This window comes from Phyllostomus discolor, chromosome 3 (assembly GCF_004126475.2).
Source record: "Phyllostomus discolor isolate MPI-MPIP mPhyDis1 chromosome 3, mPhyDis1.pri.v3, whole genome shotgun sequence".
In the NCBI taxonomy this organism is placed as follows: domain Eukaryota; kingdom Metazoa; phylum Chordata; class Mammalia; order Chiroptera; family Phyllostomidae; genus Phyllostomus; species Phyllostomus discolor.
The window spans coordinates 153725675-153751586 of NC_040905.2; the positions used below are offsets into that span (position 1 = coordinate 153725675).

The 25912-nt window shown below is 36.0% G+C and overlaps 1 protein-coding gene across 8 annotated transcripts in view; it reads left to right on the forward strand.

Moving 5' to 3' along the window:
• NFIB (nuclear factor I B) overlaps nucleotides 1–20994 on the forward strand; it is a 234490-nt gene extending 213496 nt beyond the window's left edge. For 4 of the 8 annotated variants that reach the window (XM_028526360.2, XM_028526346.2, XM_028526369.2 and 1 more), the window contains 2 exons: nucleotides 1233–1321; nucleotides 14535–20994. In XM_028526360.2, coding sequence (XP_028382161.1) covers nucleotides 1233–1321; nucleotides 14535–14664 — 219 coding nt within the window. In that variant the 3' untranslated portion in view covers nucleotides 14665–20994. The remainder of the gene's footprint in view (nucleotides 1–1232; nucleotides 1322–14534) is intronic. The other 4 variants (XM_036021590.1, XM_036021591.1, XM_028526387.2 and 1 more) reach the window with 2 other exon arrangements.
• The last annotated feature ends 4918 nt before the right edge of the window (nucleotides 20995–25912 follow it).

The following is a 25912-nucleotide window of genomic DNA, read 5'->3' on the forward strand; positions in this document are numbered from 1 at the left end:
TACCTGAAATATCAATATAATTAAACACATGTTTTAGAAATTTTAGGTGGTATTTTGGAGCCTTATAGATCTGTAGAAAAATGAGCAAAAAACGATTATTCTAAGAATCCAGAATCACTTTTACTTAGTGTGTGTAGAAACTGGAGAGTATAACAAGAAAAGGAAAAGATTCTTAATAGCCAATTTTTTTAGCCATAACATTATCAGAAAGGATTAAAATAATTTATCCTAAGTTTAAAGGCACTTTGGCTGCAATCATCATTTTTTAGAAATGCTCACTGAGAAATAGCCAGCAAGGTTTAGGGGTGTGCTGTGAATAAGTCATCTTTTTAATGCAAGATGCAGGTAATTTACAGCACAGCTATCTAAAGATTAAAAAACCATGATTTTTCTAGTGTTTTTTTCCCCAAAGCCAGATAAGTTACTTTCTTAAGCATAAAAATAAGCAATATATCTTTCAATAAATCTGCTAGCACTGTAGGGCAGCTGTTAACCAAACAGAGCTGGATAGGGTTACTTGAACAATCTCTGAAGGGCAGAGCTGATGATTCGGATATCTGGGAAGAATTTGTTTCAGCTTGTATTCAGTGCATTCCTCAGTCTATTCGGATATGGTAAAGTATTTTAAGTGCCATTACTGTGAGTTTAAAATAAAAGTAGAAATTCTCATCTACTCTTTCTAAAAAATGCCACTTTGAATAAGACAAAATTCGTGAACATCTACAACTGAATACTTTGATGCTTCCAAACATAAGTCAGGGACAGTGTCGGAGAGGTGGGGCCTTTCCCCTCTAAACTGCATGTCTTCTGTGTTTTGCAAACTGCATGCTTGAAATGATTCTTTTACTCAGTGCAGATTATTTGGTGTGTTGCATTTTTTAAAAAGCTTTTTATTTTCTTTTAAAATATATCTTTCTATTGAACATTAACGTTTGCTTTTAGTGCAGCTCAATTTGTACTCTAATAATGGCTAATTGTTATGTTCTAAGCACTTGTTTCTCTTGTATGCTTTAAATTAATAGAGAAGCGTATTGTAATAGCTTTTTCTGAAAAGAGTCTAGGAATTTTGCTTTTCAGAGTCAGGTTTTCTTTTGCTTTTTTTTTTTCTTTAAATTGCCTCTTGGGAAAGTATGGTTAATGCCATGTACAGTACTAGTTTGCATGTGTTCATTTAAATACTAAAACTGTAGTACTGCTCGATCCATATCTGACTGCTAGGTTTCAATTGACAGCTGAGGATTTGTGACTGGACCATGAATCAAAACGGCAGGCATTTATACCCCAGTACCAGTGAGGATACATTGGGAATTACTTGGCAAAGGTAACATTTTAATTATTTCCAACCCTACACTTACACTTAAAAATTACATGAGCTATAGTGTTTGTTTTAACTAGCTTTATAGATAATATATGTTAAAATTTAGTTGCTTTGGATATACCATCCCTCTTTCTCTACCCTCTTTCTTTATTTTTTATATAAATACAAGTTTAATTAATTTGGGATTATAACATATGCTAATTAATTATTGGAATTTCTAAGTGCTATGAAGTATTTAAATAATTTATAATATTTTTCTTGAAGGGGGGGATTTATACTGAGACTTTAGGACCTGAAATATGAAATTGGTTTTAGAGAAGTTTTTTTTTTTTAGCTATTGGGTTTAACATTATAGATTCTTCTCATTTCAGCTCTTTCCTGGATTGTTAACTTTAAGCCATTTTATTATTCATTTATTCCCCTGTCAGAAGGGAAAAGCTAGAAGAAAAATTTTTAATTAGTCCATTTACTGTTATTAGCAGCACTCATAAATTTAGGAGTGGGAAGATTGTTGGAATTAATAGCTAAAAAAATTTGGTTTAAATAAAATTTTAACTTCTGTTTGTACATTGATGTGAGTCATTAAGAATTGACTTATTTGGTTGGCTGAGAAAATGATTCTAAAACTTCATTTTCAAAACTAGTTTTGATATTGTCTCGTGTTGGTTTTAGAAAGTAAGTAAGTGTCCTGTATTATTTTAATAAGAACAACTTTTGTCAGACTGACAATTTAAATAATTAAAATTCATGGTATAATCATATGTAACAAGAGATAAAAATTTTCAGCAGAGAGTGAGGTAATCCCTTAAGGAGTTCACCACAAGTAGAGCCAACATAATTTTCCAGCCCTGCTGTGATTGTGATCCTGTTTACTGAACGTGCCTCTGTTAAAAACACGTACACAATCTCAGTTGTCCGTGGGCCCACACATCTCTATGTTGTGTGATAGAAAACTGCTAAACAGTGGAGTTTAAAAGAATGAAATTAATAAATATCCACTTTTCTTCAGGTGAAAACTAAGAAAATTATTGGACTCTGTTTTAAAAACCTCAAGTTTTATTAACACACTACCTAAAATGAATACATATGACTTTTCCTCTTTGACAGATTGATACAACATCCACTTTAAGATGTAGACATTTTTACATATTTTGATTTTTCCTCAAGAAACTTACATATTCCTCTATTGAAAAATATAATATATACTTATAAGAAAGAAGATAAGCTTAATGAGAGCATCTTATTTAAAGTTGTAGTATTTATACTCTTAATTAAATTCAATGAAAATATTTATTTAAATTGTCTTAATAGGTATTTTAAACTTAATTTAATTAGATATGACACACTGTTTAGATGTGATTTCTATTAAATAACTCCCTTATATCCATGCTCTGTTAGCAAAATGGTCCACATCAGCATACAAATCTCACAGTTTACAAGAATTGCAAATTAGATGTATGTTTTTGTGGTTTCAATGTGCCTGTAGCTGTGTAAGCTTTCAAATCCTGTGAATTACTGATTGACATTTACTTACCTAAAATAGGATAGCACCTTTAAGGTACAGTAAAGCCAAATAAAAGATATAAATTATTAGAGATTTAAGTATAACTATACCTAGTTTCTAGTAATTTTTCAAGAAAAAAATTGATATCCCCCAAAAAAGGAAAAGGTGAGCGGACCAGGAAGCACCACAGAACATACATGTATTGGAGTGAATTAATGTGATGACTAAACGCAGTTCTTACGAGAACGTTGTTTATGCTACAATCCCCTTCTCGGTGAAACATTGGTGTGGTCATCATTTTCAGGTGATAAGTCAGGAAAAACTTCAGTCTATTTAGTTAAGATGTCATTTTCCCCTTCTCAAAATTTTAATTTTAAATTAGTAGACAATTATAGATAAATGACCTTAAGATTCAAAACAGCTTTACAAAGGTAGCTTTTGGTTCTCTTCTTTCCATTTTATCATGATTCAGAGGCACATGACTGGTAATGGCATGTGTCCCATCCATACATTCAACAGGTACTTACTGACCTCTGTGGTGGGCTGACCCAGCGCTGAGGTACAGATGCTTAAAATCTAAGTACCATACAGTTCAGAACAAATTACTCAAATGAGACATCAGTTTGCTTTGGTATAGTTTTCAAAATAGGGACAAGTGGAGTCCACATTTGATAATACACATCAGCCATGCCTGTGGCACAACATATTCATAACATGTTTATGGTTATAGTTCATGCCATGTGGTTATTTATGAAACTTATTTTTTTTTTCTAGAAGGGACACTGCAAAAGATATCATAAGTATCTGTAACACTGCTACTTCTAATGCAGATAACAGACATCTAAACTTTCAGGGCACTGCTACAACTTTAAAATTATCTGAATAAATTGAAAATATATGAGCAATGTAGATCTATTCAACCAAAGAATTAAATAACCTGCCTTTGTCCTAATGAAATAAAGAAAACATCAGGTTATTTTTGTTGTGGTTGTTGCTTTTTGTTTCTAACAAAAGGCAATCCCTAGAGACTTTGTAGTAGAAAAACCAGTCGAAGAAAGTGTTTTGTTTTTGTTTGTGCTTTGCCATCACTTTATTTTGATTACTTGTTGCCATTAATTTCTTCATACAGTCACCTGCCATGGTTGCCCCTGTTCTGCTTTAGGCCAGTCCTCCTGTAGAAGTGTTTCCATGTCAAATGCAGCCCCTTTTTCCAGCCTGAAAATGGCAGTGCCCGGGGGGCTGTGCAAGTGTAATCAAAACTGGAGGGTTTCCTCCATCCTCCTCCTTCCTGGCACCCTCACAGCCCTCTCCCACCCCTACCCCTAACCCCATCCCCACCCGCCAATGTATAAACATTCCCCTAGGAACCAAAGCATACTTTTTGGGAAAGTTTTTACAGACTTACTAGGTTGCAACCCTGAAGGTGTTTTGTTGTTCTGACCTTAGAATTTTGTGAGTTATGTGTGTGTGGCTTGCACCTGTGTGAATTTTTCTGTCTAACCAAAAAGTCAGGTATGGCAGGGAACGCAGAGAGAAATCCATTGGTGAAGGGCTTGCTTCTGCTTGAGTCAGGAGGAGCCCAGCTTTTGCCGGGGGGATAGGTGATGAGTTGCATATGTTGTTCATAAGGGCACTGTTGTGTCTGAGTTTTGTCCTCCAATGTGGATAAATTATATTGTTGCCTATGTGAGTTATGTGAGTATAAATAAATATAGCAGTAACTTAACCCTAACTGGCTTTCTGTCTTGAAACTATAGCCAGAATATAGCTTGTGCTATCGAATATAAAAGAGCAATATAATTGAATGAAAAAGAAAGCTGAAGGACAATCCAAGAATAATATAAACATAAGTTATTTTAAAACATTGGAGGGGGCGCTTTATGCAAAAGAGAAACTGGATTTATTGTTTCATTCCCTCTGCTCTCCCCTTCACCCCTTTCAGGAAAAGGCAAAGCCACAAGTGAGTGGCTGTATGTGTCTGATTGCTTATATAAACATAGAAGAAGCCTTCAGATGGCTAAAGTAAACACGCGCGTGTTACTGAAGGATATGTTTACACAAACCATTTGCTCAGCCTCTGAAATAATGAATAAATGAAGAATTTTACTGAAATAATTGGAAGGGTTTTTGTGTTTCTGCTGATGCCATAATTGAATGGCACCAAAGAGACTTTTATCAGCTATTTTACATGTTACATGTGTTAGCAGTTCCTTTCTATGAGTTGAATACTTCATTCTGTAGTTACTTTACACATGTTTTTGTAAGAAATTGTCGTTTATTACTGCAATTCTAGAGAGTTGCTTGATTTCCCAAGAGAAATTTAGCAGCCAGTAAAGATTATTTGGATCTGGTAGGTCTGGAGAGGGAGGGCAAAAAGGAAGGAGCAGTAGCATTCATTTTGTGCACACACCCTGTTTGCATAACACTGTCCCGAACCTGCCATCTTCCTTGTGCTGCCCATCCAATTGTCCTTGTAAGATGTATAGTCTCAGTGATTTAAGAATGAATATTTAAACAAAGTAATCTTCAGTAAAGGTTTATGAAGCATACGTTTGCATATAAATATATGTGTATGTGTGTAGGTGAGTATATGGTGTATGTGTGTACATGTGTATACATACACATATACATATGCATGTGTGTGTACAGGGGTATACTCACATACATATGGTACTTGTATGGTATGGGCAGTACGTGACATATCCATAGGTAGTATTAAGAGTTAACTTTTATTTCAACATTACACTTAAACCATCCCTATGAATTCACTAGTTAGCATTTCCTGCTTTCAGTTTGTTATCTTGACACATAACTACAATACAACAGCTGGGTCGTTCTTGCAGTTCCTGGGGGGAGCTTTATTCTCAGAGTGCTGAATTTCCTTTTCAGCTGTCAGCTCTAAAGTGTGTTCAAAATGTCCAACTTTTTACACACCATTCTGGGCCCCTAGCACCACTCAGGGACTATGATAGAAATGCTGATAGGTAGATGAACTGAAGAATCTCTGTTTCAAGGAGGAAAATTGCAAAAGCTAAAATTGCATGACCCTTGTTTGGGAACAGGGCTGCTCTGCTAACTGTTGTCGCTCCTTATGTTTGAATAATCTATTTAAAACAATTACTCTGTTCTCATCAAAATTATTTTCACCTGTTGTGAAATCAAAACTAAAAATGTTATTGTTCTTTAAAATGATCTTACATGGTTTTCACCCATACACAATATCTGTGATCTGGCTGTTGAAAAACACTCATTGGGATTTGTTTTAGTTTTGCCTAACTTTCCCCATTTATAAAAGAAGATTTGCACAACACAACGTTTCCTTTTTATCTAGGAAACTCTTCAGAACACTTCCTAAGAAATTAATTGTATTCCAGCCAGACTTGCATGCTGCCATCCCACAGGAAATGGGTCAGCAATCCATTAAGATGCCATTAGATAATCTAATTTGGAACTTAATCTCTAAATTAACCATGCTCCATACTTGAAGCATACTTGAGAGAAAGAAAAAAAGTTTACGTTTGAATCGATAGGGGAGCCGAAGCGTGAAGAAGGCTGTTTGTTTTTTCTGTAGCTGTGGTCACGTCTCAAGCCGTCTGGTAACCAGGAGAAACCAGACATGATGTAATTCCAGATTGAACTTGAACTTCAGGGACTTAGGATAGGGGAACAATGGACCATAGGAATCAATAATGTCCATTTTCCACATGATTATGTTTGGAGCTTTAAGTTAACCTTTATGGGAGAAGCAGCAGGATCTTCAGTGTGACCAAAATGAGATGATCCAGAGACAAGATGTTGGAGGAAAGAAAACAACTTTTGCCATGATATTTTCTGAGCAGCACTGCAGATTCCAGCAGGATTAGAAAAGTTCCCGCTCTGCAGTAAACCGGTGGCCTGTTCAGAGCACTCTTTGTTCGCTTAGGTAGGACAAACTTAATCTTACGTTTCCTGTCAGATGATTTTTGGCAGCGCTACAGGATAGGGAGGAGCAAGATTCAGAAAATTCCCAAATGTAAACCTTGCTGATTAACCCTTTGCAATGAAAGAATTATATTCAACATCTACTTTTCTCGCAGATGTTTGATGTAAAGTGCAGCATTTACACATGTATTATGGCTCTAAGAAATCAGCTTCGTCAGCCGCCAACACACTATTTATTAACTTACCTTTTCTGATTCTCATGTTTGCTAGCACTGCTAGTAGGCATATAGTGAATTTTTAGTCATGTTTACTTAAGTAACAAAGCATATGAGTGAGTTGATAAACATAATTACAAAAGAGAAATGTAAAGGTAAAAGCCTATTTTAAGTTCAAGAAATTTAAGAACACAAATTTTGAATATTCAGAAATTGTAGAAAATTACAGTTATTCTCTCCTTTATTCATTTTTGTTTTATGTGAAAGTGGATTTTTTTTTGCACGTGGGAACAGAGTAGCAGGCATAATACAAAAACATGTTCAGTTCCTCAATCATTTGCAATTTTGTGCTTCAAAATTCTGATACAAGTAAGTTCTTTCATTTAGAGGTGAAATTGTGCAAATAACACTGATTTTTGCTTTTAAGTGAAAATCATTTAGGAAAGAATCATATTTTGCTTTTGTATGAAACTTACATTTGTATTTAACTTAGTATGCCTTGGGTGATTTTCTCTAGTGAAAGACACTATTTGGAAGCTCTGTTTTTGTAGAGAATTTTGTCTGCTGTTGAAGACTCACATATGCTAATAAGGGGAGCAGTGGCACTTGGGACAATGGCTCTGAAAAGGAGCCCAGGGGTAGAGGGGAATGCAGACCAGAGAAAGGGGATGGGAATGTACACGCAGGGCTCTCCGCTGTGGTGCAGTCTGTGGGAGGAAATCAAGTAACTACTGTGACCCTGATGATTCTATATTTTTTAATGGGCCAAAGCCTCCCATTGCTACCTAAGTTAATACATATGGATATGTGTGTGTACTGTGATTTCTTTATAGTTATTCATCTTTATAATGATTCTCTTTCATTTTCAGTTCTAAAACGTGGAAAATATCAAACATCTTTTTTTTCTTTACAAATCTAAATTTGGCCTATTTAGGGGAAGGGTATTTTTTGTACTTCTATCTAAAAGTAAACATTTTCAGGAAGTAAGTTTTTATTACTTTTAAGTATACAGATTGCCTTCTTGAAAGGTCTTCTAGGATTTTCTGGGAGCTCTTTACTAAAAGAGGGCAGTAATTTAATGAGCATGTGCAATACTTAGTTGTAGTGGTCCCATATTCCACTGGCATATGGCATTATTTTACTTAGAAAATGCTAGCACTCACACATAGTAAAGTTAATATTCAAATCCAGTGTGCCCCAATAACAAGCACATCTGAAACAATTGAATATAAATTAATGAGCTTTGATAACTTACTGTTTTGATATGTTATTTCAAAAGTGTTGGTCCCCAAGGAGTAGCAATAAAGAAGGCAATTTACCTACTTAGTTAAGAAAGAAATACATTTCTCTTTCATTACTATGAAGTGCTATTGCTTGCAGTTAGAATAATTCCATGAGCCACCTGCAGTTTATGCTATTTGGTGTTTCCCAGAGAGCCCACAAGAGTACTTTGGAGTTCAGGTAAGAGCTGGCCAGGGAGCTTTCCGATACAGATTATTACAAATAGTAATAATCATTAGAAATCATCTTGCATGCAAATAGGATCATTCAGATGGCAATAATGAGCTTTAAAAATGGGGAAAATAAATTGAAGAAATCCAAGACCTGTGTAAAGCACTTTGTGTATCTTACTTCTAGTCTAGTCTCATCTGAAGTGGAGTTCAACAAACAGATTACTGATATGCAGCCACATCTGTATGCACATAAACAATGTCAAATATTGCATTCAGCTGAAAAGAATCTGGAATTGGATAAAATACAGTTATTTGTGTTGAAGTTTGAACTCGAGTTATACATTCATGGGAACTTTACTTTAGATACACTAAGTGTATCTAAGTGATATGGACCTTAATTTATAGGCTCCCATATATAATTTGGGGATAATATAAATTCTTGTCCAGTGATAAAAAAATGTGTTTTATGAAAGAGGTGAAGTGTAGTGGGTAAGAATATAGATCCTAGAACCACACTGCTAGAGTTGAAATCCTGGCTTTTACTACTTCATAGCAATATGAATTTGGCAAGACACTTAACTTCTTAGCTTCAGTTTCCTTATCTGTAAGATCAGAAAAGTAGCAGTATTTTTCTTAAAGGTTTGTGTTGAAGATTGAAAGCTTTAAAGTAGGTCAAGCACATAGAACAGTGCCTGGCACTGTCATTTAATATGAACTGTCTAAGTGCTCTAGCTACTAGTATATTAATACCCACTTCATTTGTTTTTATACATTAATGAATTCTTAAATATACTTTTAAATATAAAATCATTCTTAAAAATGTGGATACTTAAATACCACTAACACACGTGTATTTCTTCCACTGGTCCGAGTGAGCATTTTTTCACAAGTTGCTGTATGCCACCTTTATATTGAAATAAACAGCCAGTCCAAATGTACACATATACCATCCAAGACAGCATGGTTTCTAACTCAATTAATACTTAATTACAATGCCTTTGTTTTCTTCTGGGCATATTTTACCTACTGATACAGAAAATTATTTATTACATATTTTGGAAGAGATACTGTTAATATCTGTATGTTAATATTATAGTCATAAAATTAATATTTAGCCAAGAAAGTAAAAAATTTTCCTTCTTGGGGATATTTGAAACAGGTACAAAGGAATTAAAGGCAAACCATTCTTTTAAGTTGTGGTATTTATTTTACTTATTGTCCCTATTTTCTGGGCCAGTGCTTATTTTTATTGCTATCTATAAGTAATGTTGCTACTGATACAGTTGATGTATGTATGAATATGTACAATTTTTGTGCTTCATTCCTATAGTGTTTTTATAAGTTTATTGAAAGAACATTTACTATGTTTGCAGTAAATATTGTAATCTGATGATTAAATCAGCATGTAAAACCTGAATGAGCCATGTTATTACTAAAAAGTACTAGTCTACTGAATATTTTGACATTTTATAAAATGTTTGACATTTATATGTTTTATAAAATGTTTGACAAATGGGTTGCCCAACCCATTATCAGGTAAACATAGACTAGTAATATAAGAGGTTTTGCAATTCTTGAAATAGCTCTTATTATTTTAATCATCTAAGACTAATAGTTTAAGTGAAGACTATGTTTGGTTTCTTATTTGACATACAACTCTGTGTGATTTTATTCAGCACCCCATGGTTACTGGGTGGTTACGCAGTTAGCATTTAGGGCCAAAGTCTTTTGAGCATAAAGACAGTCACACAATGCATATACTTTAAAAAAATACAACCATCAAATGTTGACTTGCTCAGAGCAATTTTCACTCTTTTTTTTACTAAAAGGTATAGAGTCTATTCACCTCTTGTAGATGTTAGGACAACTGTTTTATCCAACTTATCCAGGATAAGAAATATATAAATAGTGTATCATTTTCAAAGGAAGAAGTGGGTATCTTCTTCCCCCTTAATCCTCACCATAGGGTCACTCTAATAGAACTTCAAGTAGATTTGTTTTCGGAGGAGATAGATATATCAAATTTCAGTGTTGCTTGATCACTCAGACCAACCACATACTCTGTGTACAAGTCTGCTGCTGCATTAGCTAGGTTACGATCCAGCTGTGTGGAGCATGGGACATTCAGTGTTAACTGAAGCAAATTCACTTCATCTTCAGAAAATTCTGTTCAAATGTTCCTTCTAATGTTCCTTCTGACCTCCAAGGGAAGCAGTGTAATATAGTTAAACGGTCATGGGAGTCAGACAGGACTGATTCATATCTGAGGTCTAAGTGGGTAAATTTGGGCAAGTCATTTAAGCTCTTTAAGTCTCAGTTTTCTCATCTGTGAGATGGGGATAATGGTGGCATATTCAAGAGCTCACTGAGAGAATTCAGTGACATAGCATACGTAAAATGCTGGAGATGGCACCTTGAATAATAGGCCCTCAGAATGGTTATTTTCTGGAAGTTTCTCCCTTTGTGTTGAATAATTCTGTCCACCTGATACAGACAGAAACCTACATTTCTTTCCAGCTCAACTGTTGTATCTTCCCTGTCTCCCTTTGTCTGTTCCTCAAATGACATTATCTGGTGATTTTCCTCACCAAAAAAAATGACACAGAAATTTCTTTCTCTTGAAGAGTGGGGCCTAGAAGAAACACAATGTTTCGGAGGTAATCTGATCAGTATAAAATGAAGCAAGACCATCAGCTAGTATTAATAATGCATTTTAAGGTCAAAATAATGTCTTTGCTTTTTACCTTTGTGAGACAGCCATATCACATATTTGATCATAATAATGTGAAAATATTACCCATGGTTATCAGACATTTTTTTCCTGCTATTTTGTATACACAGAGTAGAATTCCTTAGGGTAAATTCTGCTTTGTGTTAAGGGACTGTCAAAATCTTTTTTTTTTTTTTGCTTTTTTTTTTGTACCTAATTTTATCAAAGTCCTTATATTCCTTTTTTAAAATGGTATATCCTTCATCTATACCATTTCTAAAGATGCAGTTTTCTAAAGATGTAGTTTGAACTTTCAGTCATGCTCATCTTCTGTTTGCAAAAAGAAAAAGGTGGTCTGGCAATGGAAAATGTAATGGAAATGAAGTAAATGCATGCTGAAGATGCTGCTGAAGGAGCTTCATTTGGTCTTGAATATTTTGAAATCTTTCAGTTATATTCTCACGTCTCTTAGTGGACAGAGACACAGTTACTGGATTGAATGTAAAATTATCTGGATAATTCTTATTCCATGATGAATTAAAATTATTAACATTATTAAGCATTTTACATATAATCGTTTGTATATATAGATGAGTAATTCATATGTGTGTTTATTTTATCCATACTGGTTATCACTGACATTTATTTATACAGAGAGAGTTAGATGTATAAAAATTACTCTTACATTTTTACCAGAAAAACTATGCAATTTGAGGCATTGTCTCTTTGAAATTAAATGATCTTGGTTATTTTGTTTGAACATTTTTCTTTACATTATTATTGTAATTGAACTCATTTTACCAGATAGTTTTCAGTATGGCTACCAAAAAGCCCAAAAAAGTGCCTTATAGTTTTGAACTTAACCTACAAATTGGCAAAAAGAGACTTGTAAAACTCATATATGGGGTCTGCACAGTGTTAATGTTTGAAATTTATTTCCCCCCAAAGGTTCATAAACAGTATTGACAAATATATTGCACACTTCAATTTTGACATGGTCATAATGTAGGATGAGATGTTAGAAAGGTTCAAATAAACATCTAAATTGAATTTGTTAGATATTTTGCAACCAGAGTCCTGTTAGCCACTAGCATCGATTTATTTTTACTGAGAATTTTCCAAAAAACAATGTTTCTCTTCTAAAGAACTGAATTAAGAGAACTATTGCAAAATAAACCCCAAATTCTTCTTTTCTGCCATTAGTAGGTAGACTTCTCCATTTAAGGAGTCATGTCTATTTCAATCATTAAGTGTATATTTTATTTTTCTAAAGTATGCAATTTCCAGATGACTTTATGGAGCCCATTGGATTTAGGGCCATCGCTAATGTGCCCTTTGTTGGCATGGTCTTTTACTGCCAAGTATTATCAGTTTGAGCTAGTCTGTTTTGTTTTTCATACACACTTCCTGTTTCAGGTTAAAAATAATGGGTATCCATTTTTGTAATTTATTTTATTTGTGAAGAAACGATTAACATCAGCTATAGCCAAACTGTGTACGGTTTGGTAAGACAAGGTCATTTTCTTTAGAGTTTACCTTGCAGTCAGTGAGATTATCGTGGGTACAGATTATGATACAAAGCCATAAATGCTGTAATTTTACTGTGTAACCAAGTGTGGTGGAAGTACAGTTGAAGAGAAAATAAGTTTCATGATTCATCATGTAACATTCTTCCTAATTAGTAGTGCAAAACACAGAAATAATTGTTGAAAAGTGTGTAGGAAGAAAAAAATATGTCAAAACAATTAAGTCTCTTACAAAAGGTTTCAATATCAACTATTATTAGTCTTTAGAATTATGTATTTTATCAGATAATGAGGGCATATCTTTTTAGTTTGAAGTGTGCCTTGTTTGAGCTGCTGTTTAATTTTTTTCTTGCATAATTAATTTTTGTTAATGCTCAATATCTTTAATTTTAATTTTAGGAATGCCTGATTTCTTTGTATAGGAGCCAAGTCACAACATATTCTTGAAAAGGCGTAATTGTGAGCAACACTCTTAAAAATAGATAGTTAGGTGTGATTTGGAACATTTAATTGGTATGTTTATTTACCCCCAAATTTATTGAACATTTACCATGTGGTAAATACTATATTAGGTGAAGAGCAGAAAGAGAGAGACACTTTGCTCTCATGGAGTTCATTGTCTATTCATAAAATCCCTTGGGCATAAAAGGTGGTTGTGATTTTTTTTTCTGTTGAAATATTAACTAAGAAATATGTACCAAGCTTTCTTTTTTCTTTCTTTTTCTTTTTTGACAAAATTGTTCCTTGAAGTCAATGTTCTATAAAGGTTTTTGTACCTTTGGAATTCAAGTTTGGATAAATGAGGGTGTCTAGGTTGATAGCTACGTTGATAGTATCCATCTCACCTTGTGATTGTAAAAGTGAAAAAGTATATACTAAATGAAATTTAAAACATTGAAGTTATGTCTGCATGTGAGACCATGACAAAACTAGGTATAGAATTGTCAGTTGGAGGTTTTCTTGGTTTGTGATTATGCAGTTGTTACTTAGCTGACACTGTTCTGAGTTGAGTGTTGAGACAAACAATACGTCTGATTAGTTGTACTCCAAAATGTGTGGTGTGGGGTTGTTTTGTGATATATAGATCTGGTGTTCTTTTCCTCCATGTTCTAATTGTTTAATTAGAAATTGGGCCAATAGCAATTAGAGAACTGTTTTTCAAACTTTTTCCTTAAACAGCCTCAAATCCACCATAGGTGAAATTCACGTTGGTTGGAGAAGGTCTAGAATGTCTTCTGCTTACCTCCTCCAGCATTCTTCCCACTCACCCTTCCCAGCTCCCCAGACTCAGAGCAGCTCCCATTCGGTAACATGACTGGTGGGGAGGGACAGGGAGTGCACTAGCCTTCCTGAAAAATATTTGTTTTCTTATTATAAGAGAAAGGAAATAACTTTCCTTACAGCTTTGAATTTTATTCAACCAGTAGGCAAGTAAAAAATTAAAAACCATCTTATCACTGAATTGCTTCTGAGATAAAAGTAAAACAAGATCAGAATGTAACTGGCAAACTGTATTGCTACCATTGTAGACTTGCTGCCTTTTCTTTTTTAATAAGAAAATCATATTGTATTTATAGCAAAGTAGATTAGATATTTTAGGAAGAATATCCTCAGTCAGAGTTCAACAGTTATGTATAAACCCGACTTGAGGATTTTCTGCTTCACAATTAGTCTTAACTTCCTTGAAAATAGGTGGATCATGTGGTATATATACATATAAAGTTTGTAATTTAGCACATTTATTTCATATTAAACTGTAATTTTTTAAAAAGTTACAATAGCAATTTGATGCCTGTGGAACTTACATTTCTAATATTGTTGTAGATTCTAACATTGTATTTTTTTCTTTTTCTCTTCCCTCCTTCCTCCCTATCTCCTATCAACAGTCCTGGTACCTGGGCTAGCTTGGTTCCGTTCCAAGTATCAAATAGGACACCCATCCTACAGGCAAATGTCCAAAATTATGGTTTGAACATAATTGGAGAACCTTTCCTTCAAGCAGAAACGAGCAACTGAGGGAAAATGAAATACAACAATATTTTCAGAAATTTTTCAAAAATGGAAAGAGGAGGACTGGACAAAACAAAACAAACAAAAAGGGAGAACGGAAAGAAACTGAAGAAAGAAGATAATAGACCAGCAATTGCAGCACTCACAATCACTAATTCCCTTAAGGTTGAAACTGTAATGACATAAAAAGGGTCGATGATATTTCACTGATGGTAGATCGCAGCCCCTGCAAACGTAGCCTTTGTTACATGAAGTCCGCTGGGAAATAGATGTTCTGTCTCTATGACAATATATTTTAACTGACTTTCTAGATGCCTTAATATTTGCATGATAAGCTAGTTTTATTGGTTTAGTATTCTCGTTGTTTACGCATGGAATCACTCTTCCTGGTTATTTCACCAACGAAGGCTAGGAGGCGGCATCAGAGGTGCTGGGTGACAGAGCCATGAGCCAGCCATTTTATAAGCACTCTGATTTCTAAAAGTTAAAAAATATATATGAAATCTCTGTAGCCTTTAGTTATCAGTACAGATTTATTAAATTTGGCCCTTAACCCAGCCTTTTCCAGTGTTTAACCCAGTTTGAAATCTTAAAAAAGAAAAAAAAAGAAAAAAAAAGAAAAAAAAGAAAAAAGAAAAAAAAAAAACAGTTGAACACAAAGGCTCTATGGAAGAAATGCCTCTATGTAGGTGAAGTGTTATCTCTGCATGCAACAGTAAAAATTAATATAATATTTTCCCCACAAAAAATTTAACAGAGGCAAGTGCAATTTATAAATTTATATCTAAAGGGGAATCATGATTATAAGTCCTTCAGCCCTTGGACTCTAAATTGAGGGGATTAAAAAAGGATTTAAAATAATTTTGAATGAATTTATTTTCCCCTCAGTTTTTGAGGGCATGAAACAAGCATTCAATTAAGACAAATCATATGCTTGAGGAAAAAAATTAATGAAAACATAGCACTTACGTTGGTTTAGCTGCAGCCTCCTTGGAGGCCAAATTTATTTATTTAAAATTACTGGTTGCATCAAAAGCCCATAGGGTTTACAAAAGGTTCTATAAAAATCTGCATTATAGAGACAGAGGCAGGCAATCCATGTCACAAGGGTAAAGCTTACAGTTTACAAATTGGGAACGCCAGGGTGTAGGATATAAAAAACGCACTCTTGAGAAAACAATGTAATCAGGGTGCTGAAAACTTGCATGGTGCTTTCAGACATTAGCCTTGTTCAACAAATTCTTGTATTGACAGATCTGTAGTGTGCATGGGCAGACACATTTTGCCTCTATGTCTCTTAAAATTTTAATTAAAAATACTCTTTCCAGTAATCCTATTTGCACGAAGAATATAATGTCCACATTACGGCCTTGCCTTGAAATCTAAAAAACAGAAGAAAAAAAAAACACAAAAAAAACAAAAAGTGACATCAGTAACTTGTTTTGCTGCATTTATTACATTTTAAATCTTTACCATTTTTATGACAAAATATTTTGTACTCCAGACGAAGAAAAATGTGGTTACATCATGGATTTTTAGACAGTTATACCTTTATCTCACATTTATAAAGCATATCATGGCTGTGTATAGTTGCCGCTTAAAATTGTAATCGAGCCAGCATATTTCAGTATTTTGGTGTTTTTTCTATTAACCTTTCATGTTTTCATCTTCCAATTAATATTTGGGGGGAGGGGTTTCAATTTATACGAATTATGCAATACCACGTTTTGCCTATGTAGGTTATGCTTTTAGCTGTATTGGTTATTAAGGTAAGTACACAGATTTAAAAAAAATAATGTATGCTTTTTTGTTTGTTTGTTTGTTTGTTTGTTTAATTGACCAAAGTGGGTAATGCTATTTTTGGCAGTGTGATGAGGTCCTTTTGGTACTGAGAGATGGACAGGGGATTTTTTTTAATATACATATATATATATTCTGGGGTGGGTGGGAGGATTTTTAACACTTTACAGTGTAGCTGTGAAGCAGTGCACCCTGAGAGGGGCCTGGGCTGCAAAGCGACTGTTCTGCCTACTGTGACAACTTCAACTTACACAGGTTCCCCTTCTCTAACTTCCCACCTGGGGTGCAAGCTGAACTCGTTTCTGGTTTCATGACAATAGAAATAGTTAAGAACAAGCGAACACAACAAATTCTCCTGGAGGCAGACTTGGCTTAAAACAAACTGTCTTATCTTTTTTTTTTTCTTTTCGGTGGTGGAAATTTTCTGAGAGTTTTCAGATCCACAGTGGAGAGTGAGCCTTTCTCATATTTGGTAAAGTTATTCATTGGAATATCCGCATAGCAGATGTTTCACACTTTGGGGGTTGAATATGCGAGTATACCTTCTCCTGCAAAACACATCATCCCAGCTGGAGGGATTGCTCCCACATTCTTTCCCCACTACATCTCCCCATTTCTTCATTTCATTAACAATAGTATGTGATTTACCTGTGACTCACCACTTCAAATGGATTGGCCGTGCGCTGGAATTTTCTTTTTTCTATATCCAGAAGATTAAACAAGACGGTTGCTATTATTAAATGTATTTGGACTTACAGATTAAAATCAAAGTTCACTTTTTAAGGAACAAAAGATAATCTTGTTAAGTTTTCATTTTATCTGCCCTTTTAAACTGAGAATCAGAGCAGAAGGGAAATAGAGGATTTTAGGAAATTAATGTTCCTGTGGATGATTAAGCCCATTAATGCTGGATGCTGATGGGATTTTTTTAAGGGATGGTACCTCAAATATAATATTGATTTAGTTTCCCCTGAGGCACAGAGGGTGAGTAGAGACTGGTTTTATTTTATTTTTGCTCTCCCCCGCATCACCCCCCTCCCCAAGTCCCACTGAGAGAATTCATTACTAGAAGGAAAATCTTCCAGAATTAGTGACACATGGGGGCTGTCTTGAGGCTCCCCCTGGCCCCCTTTCTCCAGGCCGTGGTTTAATAAAATAAACTGTCCTGTTGTTCTCGCAGCATATCATTTAATAATGAATACTTCGGAACAGTGCTTATGGTCCTGAGAATTGTATTTGATTAGCCCATTCATTCTGATAGCCCAGATGCTGAATAGCACAGCAGGATCCAAGCAGCGTAGGTCAAAAGTAAGTCCAGTCATTTCTGTGATACTTGCCTGGTATCATCTCAGACACGTTCTTCATGTATCTTGGACCTATTAGGTGAACACATCAACCTCACAAGGACGCACAGTATTTTTTAAGAGCAGACTTGCTCTCTTTTTTGCCAGTGAATAGCAGTTCTAGCTAAGTAAGTTACACACTGTGGGTATTCCTGCCTGCCTCTTGATACAAAGGACTAGTTCAAGTGTTGCTATTTTTTTTAATCATTTTTCTCCTTTCCTTTTGAGATAAAACTATAAAAAAATGCTACTATATATATAGTCTCAAATCCATTTTTTGGCCTCCTCCTCTTTTACCAGGAAGTATATACTGACTAAGGCCCCATGTTTGCAGGTCTTGCACGCCCCTCTCTACCCAAAACTGCAGAGCTTCAGGACGGTGAAGGTCACCCAAGGACATCAGTAGGGGGTAGTGTTTCCAGTCCCCAGTTCTGTGGCACTGGTCACCTTTTGTTGCGCGTTGGCTTTGGCAGCCCACCACTCACAGTGCCTCTGAAGTGTTTCCTCTGGAGTGACGTGAGCATATCGAGGCTTGTCTAAGGAAAATGAATAAATAAAGGCAGTGAAGGGAGACTGGTACTAAAGACATGTGCAAAAAATCTTATCATAGCATATAGTTATGGGGTAATGTTCAGGTGGGCAGTCTCCATTTAAAAAAAATATGTGAATGAATCTGTGAAGCTGCAAGTAGCAAGAAGAGCGAAGTGTCGTCTTAAGAACCGCCTACCTTGTAGACAGTAATTTGTACACTGTATAGTTTGTTAAGAATTTTTTAAATTAAAATTCCCATGTTTGTAAAGCTAACTTTTAACAATTATAATGGAACTATGTTGTTTCCATTTTTAAAGTAAACAGAATATTCCTTGTTGTAGAGACTGACTTGAGTTAAAACTCTCCAGTCTCTTAGTTATGTAATAAAAAAAAGAAAACATCTGTCCATGTTAGGAGTTATTTCACAGATTCCTTCCGGTGCTTGAAAAAGCACAGGGTACTAATCCTTAAAAAATGTAAATGGAGAAAAGTTATATTTTATGAAGGTTATTTGTTTAGTATTTAGTATTGGAAAAGTTGGTTTTCAGAGCATTTCAGAATATTGGAAGGCACCACTGTCTTTTTTATTAGTATACGCCTTTTAGCAAAAGTTTTGTTGATTGTTACATGATGGTATTTAAGGTTAAGTTCACAGAACGTTCAGGATAGCAGAAAAACGAAAACCGTGCTATGTCTCACATAACGTGTCCTCAGTGAGCAGAATCTTGGATGTTGTGACTTGTAGCTTCATAAGGACTCACAAAAAGAGATTGCACAGGGACATCTTCAGCGGTGTGGACAACAGAACATGTTCTTTACCTGGGTTTAACAATCTATGTACGTGTGAAATGATGAAGGCTGCAGAAAGTTATCCCATATTCAGTGTACAGTATTCATTTTTAATGAAACAGCTCGACAATATTGCTGGCAGATAGGCCCAAGCATGACATTCAATATAGTTTACATGTTCCTGTCAAGGTCTTTTGTTAACATTAACCAGCTGCATGCTTCCTGAGTTGAAAAATTGGGTTTCTATAGAAAACTTTTCTTTTTTGAATGTGCAGGCTATTCAAGTTCAAGAGTTAAAAGCTCAAATTGAATGTTCTATTCAATGCTGAAGGAGCTGAAAGCTGACTTCATATTTTGTCACTTCTGCTAGTTCCCTTGTTTTTTCTAATTCCTGTAAAATTGGGTGGTGGGGTGGAGCACTGCAGTTGGGAGGTAACATGGACCACTGATTTGCCCTTTGACCCTGCCAATGACCTTTGCATCAGCCAAACTCATTTGCCATGACAACTCTTTGTACTGTGTCCGTGGCCACAGATCTGTTGGTTATATTGTTAATAGTAAAGGGGACAAGTTGGAGACGGTCAATTTTTACATTTTTTGTTGCAATTTTTTCTTCAATGGTTGTAAGTAGTTTTTTTTAATATAAGAGGGTTCACTAGTTAATACTCCTTAGAATATCTGTGTGTTGCAATTCAAATGTATGTTGAGATTGTGAAAAGCACTTCAGTGCCACTAGCCTACCAATATGCTAGACTCAGCCTTCGATAACTTTTAATGCATGATGCAGTTCCCATAACAAAAGGTGGCCTCAGTACATGGAAAGTAGTGTAAGCTAGTGACACTAAAGCTAGTCTTGTATTACTGTTATTTTTGACAGAATGGTTTTGAAAACTGTGCTACAGGGACTGATGTGGCAAATATATCTCTTTATGCAGAAGGAAGTCTTTTTTTTTTAAGAAGTATGGCTTATTTTGCATTCTTCATCAAGGGCATTGAAGTTGCATGGACTGATACAAGTGATGCAAAACGAGAAAGAAACAAAAAAAAAAAAAAACCAGCAAAATGTTTACCAAAAAACTCAAACAAATGAGCAGTGCCTGTTCAATTTCACAGTCTCTGTTGAGTTCAGTTGTAAATATGTTTCAAATGACATTTTCTTGGGAAAAAAAATCTCTACAACATTGTAGAATGTGAGGGGTAACTAAGTCCCAGGCATAGGCTTCTCAGAGCTGCATTAGATTATGTCTTCATCAGCCGTTAATTTGTGCTATATCATATAGAACTCTTAGCATCCTGGGAAGAGGTACCCCAATCTCAATGATATTTCTCTGAGAACAGCTTTTGTAGGACTGTGTGTTTCTTTAGATACATTTAGTACAACTGTAGGTGACAAGTAGTCAGTTATTGCTTGCTAGCTACACACCAGGGTTGATCCATTTTAAAACTTTTGGCATTTTGTCCTCTTGGGCCATAAATACAGAACCTTGTATTTTAATTAAATTTTTTAAGAAAAGGAGGCACATGCACAATCTCAGTGAAACAAACCTTTAGTAGTAGGATGTATTATATGACAGTTACTTAATTTCTGGCATTCAGACCTCTGGGATCAGCCCCAGGCTGGGCCAGAATGTTAGTGAAGGTTTTATTGTGCCCAGTTGGAGGATAATGTTCTTTGGGTACTTTTTGTGGGTTGCAAATGAACTCCATTGCCACAAGTTTTAAACTGGTGTAAATCAAGCTTGACTTAATGTGATTGTTACTGTTATATCCAGCCTATACTGCTAGCAGCTGCTCATACTGCAGTCAATTACTGGAAGCGGATATATTTCCTATGCAAAAAACTGTTTAAACAATAAATGAGCTATGCTACAGACTCTGGTCTCATGTTTTCTTTTCCTCCTCAAGCTCTTCCTGTCACTCTCCCTACATTAGTGTCGGGGTCAGTAGTATCTTGGAAGTTGACCATGCTCCTTAAATCTGGGAATTTTGTAGCATTGCTTTAATTTTTTAGTATCTGGGATAATTAATATTTCAGTTCAATACTTCCAGTTTTACACTGGGCACGTGTATACACTGTGAACACTTTTCGCAGCCCCTAATAAGTATAGTCATCCCAAACTGTTTAAAGAGTGATGGTAAAATTGCAAGTGCACTTCTCAGATTTCAGACTCCACTCTCTGAGAAGGGCCTTTGAGCAATGAGCTGAAGATAATATGTGCTGGGGTGATTGGACTGTGGTCTTCTCCACTGGAAACCACAGGGCCCCAGACACACACACTCAACAGGAAAGGTACGGGCCACCCCGTGGCTGCGGGTTTAGTGGTTTTATGAGTACTGGAGGAGAAGGTTTCTTCCTCCAAAAGTCTGTAAAGGAACAGCATCTTAGGTTTCCAAGAAGTGCTACTTTTCAGTGCAAGCAGGCAGATGTTCCTTATTCTCAGGGAAGTGGAACAGAAGAGCTAAAACTGAGGATGGGGTCCCAAACCCAAACTCATGGAATGCAGCATTTCTGGAGTCAGCTGGAGTTCAATAATAGTGGAGAAGGAATGAGCTTAAATGGTTGTGATCCATCTGAGTGATGTGCACAAATGAAGCACAAATAATGCAAAGCTTCATTGAAAATAGAGAGATAAAAATGCCTGGAATCTGACCACCTCTATCAAAGACTTGCTGAGACGATCTGACTGCCTTATTCAACCATCTCTAATTTGTGGCTCAGGTCCCTGAATTTCATTTCCCCACACTACTCTGTTGTACTGAGTTTACACTGCTGCGTGTACAGTTGCATATCAGTTGGCTACAATCTACTGAAGAAAAAAAAACATATATTGGGAGATCGGAAGGCTCCAACATGAGATGGTAATAGAATTTCTTACAAGATGAAGAAATTTCTTGGGAGGTTTGAGAATATGATTGAAATAAGTTTTGTACCAATAAGAAAACTATGCTCTTATTAAAATGCTTGGCTTTGCTGGCATTGATCAAGATTTGGGGACAGGCCATGGCCAGATTGCTCAGTTTGTTGGAGTGTCATCCCATGTGCCAAAAGGTGGAGGGTTCAGTTCTGTCAGCACACACCTAGGTTGCTGGGTTCAATCCCCTGTCAGGGTGCACACAGGAGGCAACTAATTGATGTTTCTGTCTCATGTCGATCTCTGTCTCTGTCTGTCTGTCTCTCTGCCCCTTTCTTCTTCCTCTTTAAAAGCAGTAAACATATCCTAGAGTGAGCATTAAAAAAGAAATGAAGATTTGGGGATAGAAGAAGAAGTTAGGAAGAGTACACACATGGTGACAATTGAAAGCCCCATGCTCTGGAGTTAAACTTCCTCATTTCAAATCCTGGCAATGGCCACACTAGCTGTGTAGCAAGTTACATAAACTTCCTTTGCCTCAGTTTTCTCATCTGTAAAACAGCATTATGATGAGAGTGTTTCATTAGGAACTCAGGGGATAAATGAGATTGTGCATATAAAGCCTTTATGATAGTGCCTGGGACGTGTTACATATGATGGTTATTATTAGGCAATGTGACACATACCATACATTAGTCAGGAATGAATGGATTAATTAGTTTGTTTCTTTTAGACTTACAACCGAAGTACATGAATTGTTTTTATTGGCAATTGCATTTTTGTTTTATTGCAATTTAAAAATAATTGCTGCTGATTGGAGATCATTGCTTCCTTTACCTTTTAGCTTTAATTCTGTGATAACCAGCAAGTTTCTGCTGATAGATATTCCAACAGACTTCTTCCAAGAGACCATTCCTTGAATGGAATCTGCATGTCTGTACATGATTTTATCTTAGCTTCTAGAAGTTCCCTTCAGGTGATGTCAGTGTCTTCCTTTCTTTGTGAGGAAAGAAAAACACTTATTTAAATGTATTAATTCTCTAAATAGCCTTATTTTACAGTAGACACTCAAATTTGCAAGGAATAGAAGTTTTCTCAAGGAAAAGCTGTGAGAATCAAACTGAAGGCATTGAGGGAAGAAGAAGCCCAAGGCAGGAGTGCAGTGTCTGACCTCTTCCCTCTTCTGACAAGCTGACAGTTGCCACCTGTGCTTCTCTCACAGGACACTCATTCTTTCCTCTTCAGGTGGGGACTGGCTAAGGGGGTGAAATCTGCCATGGGTGGGGAGATTGCGTAGCCTGAGATATGCAGCTTTGCAAATTTTATACAAAGGAGCCCTGCAAAGTCTTCACAGGACTTGCCAGCTGCTCCCATGGGAAAGGAAGTGAAAGGTTCTTTCTTTCTAGGCCACCTCACTCTGTGGAATCCCCTCTTCTGCTTGCTGCCCTCACTCCCTGTTCTCCAGGTCCCGAGTGCTCCCATAACATCCTTAGATTGTCCAAAATTGTCCTTTCTGCTCAGGGTTGGCACCTCCAATAGAGCTCACACTGATTTTTGCTCCAGGGTGGTCCTGCCCTCCATGTCAACAATGCAGTGCTCAGTTTGATGTGACCAAAGTAATTCACTACCAGGGCCTGATAGACTGAGGGCAGAGCAGAGGTGGGGAATTTGCATTTACCAGGAAGTTATCACCACTATTATTTTAAGACATGATTTCTCTGTGGGTACCTTATATGAAGAAGCCGCTGTGATGTGCAGTTTTTTACTGCAGGGTTCAAAAAGGCAATGGATACAGATGGGGACAGGGCAGATGCATAACTGGGTTAAGCAGGCAGAGGTGACAAATAGGAAGGGTGGGGACTGATGACTTCACATTAAACAAGGCCAGCTGGGCTCTGTTTGTGTCTCACCATTTCCAAATTATGCAAAGGAGCCTCGCAAAGCACCCTACTGCCTTTCCAACCCCCATGAGCGACCATTGAAAATGTGTGGAATCTGTAGTGTTCTGTGGCCCAGGGCTGCCCTGGCTGCACGCCCATCATGACTGCCCTCCCAGAACTCCCTCAAGATGTGAAGGAAGAGAGGCTTTTCTCAGAAGAGAGGCTTGGAATGCTGAGTCAAAGTCGCCCTGTGCTGATCACATACGTTTCTTCTAATACTTTCTTACATTTTTACTATTTCAATATTAAAATTCTCCGTGAGTACAAAAATAAAGTGGCTTTACACACCTCTCTGGAGAAGTGTGTAAAAGGAGTGACAGTGACAGAACTTTATCATGATCAGTTTAAATTAAAATATTTCTAAATAAAAATTTAGTCCATATCCATTTATACTCCAGCTCTTTGTCTAATTTTTAAAAATGCAAACACATAACTTAGTGTTTGCAACACTCAATCAAATTATCCAGAATATTCAAATATTTCCATTTCTTAACTGCCATAGAATTGATTTATTAAATAGAAGACACTAGTTGAATTAAGAATAATTGATTTTTTTTGTTCCAGAAAGAGTTGATTCCTATTAAATAATATCCCATACAAAACTTAATATAAACTGGAATTTGCAGAAATGGGAATACATAAGCAGATGTTTGGCTTTTCCATTAATTTACTGTGAACTTCTATTTGTGAAATTTTGCTGCAGTTGTTTCATAATCTAGCAAAGTAATCAATTCCAAATTAGTGTTCAAATTGGATAATAGTAATATAGATGAAAAAATATCCTGTCCTAGCAGGCTGGCTGAGTTGGTTGGAGTGTCATCCCATAAACCAAAAGGATGCAGGTTCAGTTCCTGGTCAGGGCACATACTTAGGTTGCAAGTTCTAGCCCCTTTAGGACACCTAGGGGAGACAACTGATAAATGTCTCTCACACTGATGTTTCTCTCTCTCTCCCCTTTCCTTTTACTCTCTTCAGGTGAGGATTTCAATTTTATATATATATATATATATATATATATATATATTTAATTCACACACAGTGCTCTATTTGTAAATACAAACACTTTTTTATAGAGAAGTTTTTTTAAAAAACATGTTAAGAAATCAGGGGTTAAGCCTAATTAGTTTTACTTTATAGCTTCATGCCCACACAGGCAGGGGAAAGGAAGGGAAAGCAAATCATAGCCTCCTTCGTTTCCTTCCTTTGAAAGAAAGTACATGCACAAACAAACAACGTAATCAACCACCTTCAATGAACTCAAACATGTTAATGTGTGAGGCATAGCCTGGGAAAACCAAGAATCATATTAAATTAGGAAAAAAAGAGACAGAAAAATATGAATGTCACTTATAGGCCATAAGAAAGGATTAAGATCACAAAAAATTATATGCCTATCAATTTTCCATTTTAGACCTAGCTCCATGACAGCCACAGACTACTAGCTGGCCTTTAATTAGATAACTGAAGTAGATGGAATACAGTAGAGAGGAAAGAAATGGTTCTTAAATGTTCTTGATTTTTTCTGACGTGTGTGATTTTTTTTCCCTAAATACTCCATACTGGTATCATCAGCTTTTCAGAGAGGTTTTGATTTTATCTATTCCTATTTTTTGGTTAATCAGTTAAACATGTAACTTCACGTAACTTTTATGTCCTTATAAAACTTCCCATATAAGTAAATTCCTCAAACAGGAAAGACCCAGATTTGTTTTAAGCTTGGGACAAAAGGTGTGCCACCAAATTCAGAGTACTGGAATGATCTCACCTCCATGAGAACAGAAGTCCATTGGGCCTGGTGGAGAGCATCTTTATTTATTCGCTGACCTCTTGCCTGGGTAGCCTGAAGTCAGAGCCGGGTTCTGCTCTAGCTCATGTCCTCACTGGGAGTCCTTATTAAATTGGGAGTGTGTTGCCTGGTGCTAATGAAATCCACATGGGTTGCCCCAGGTTCAGCGCTTTCCCCTTCTTGTTTTCTGTTTCTGCGTTCGCACAGGCTGCC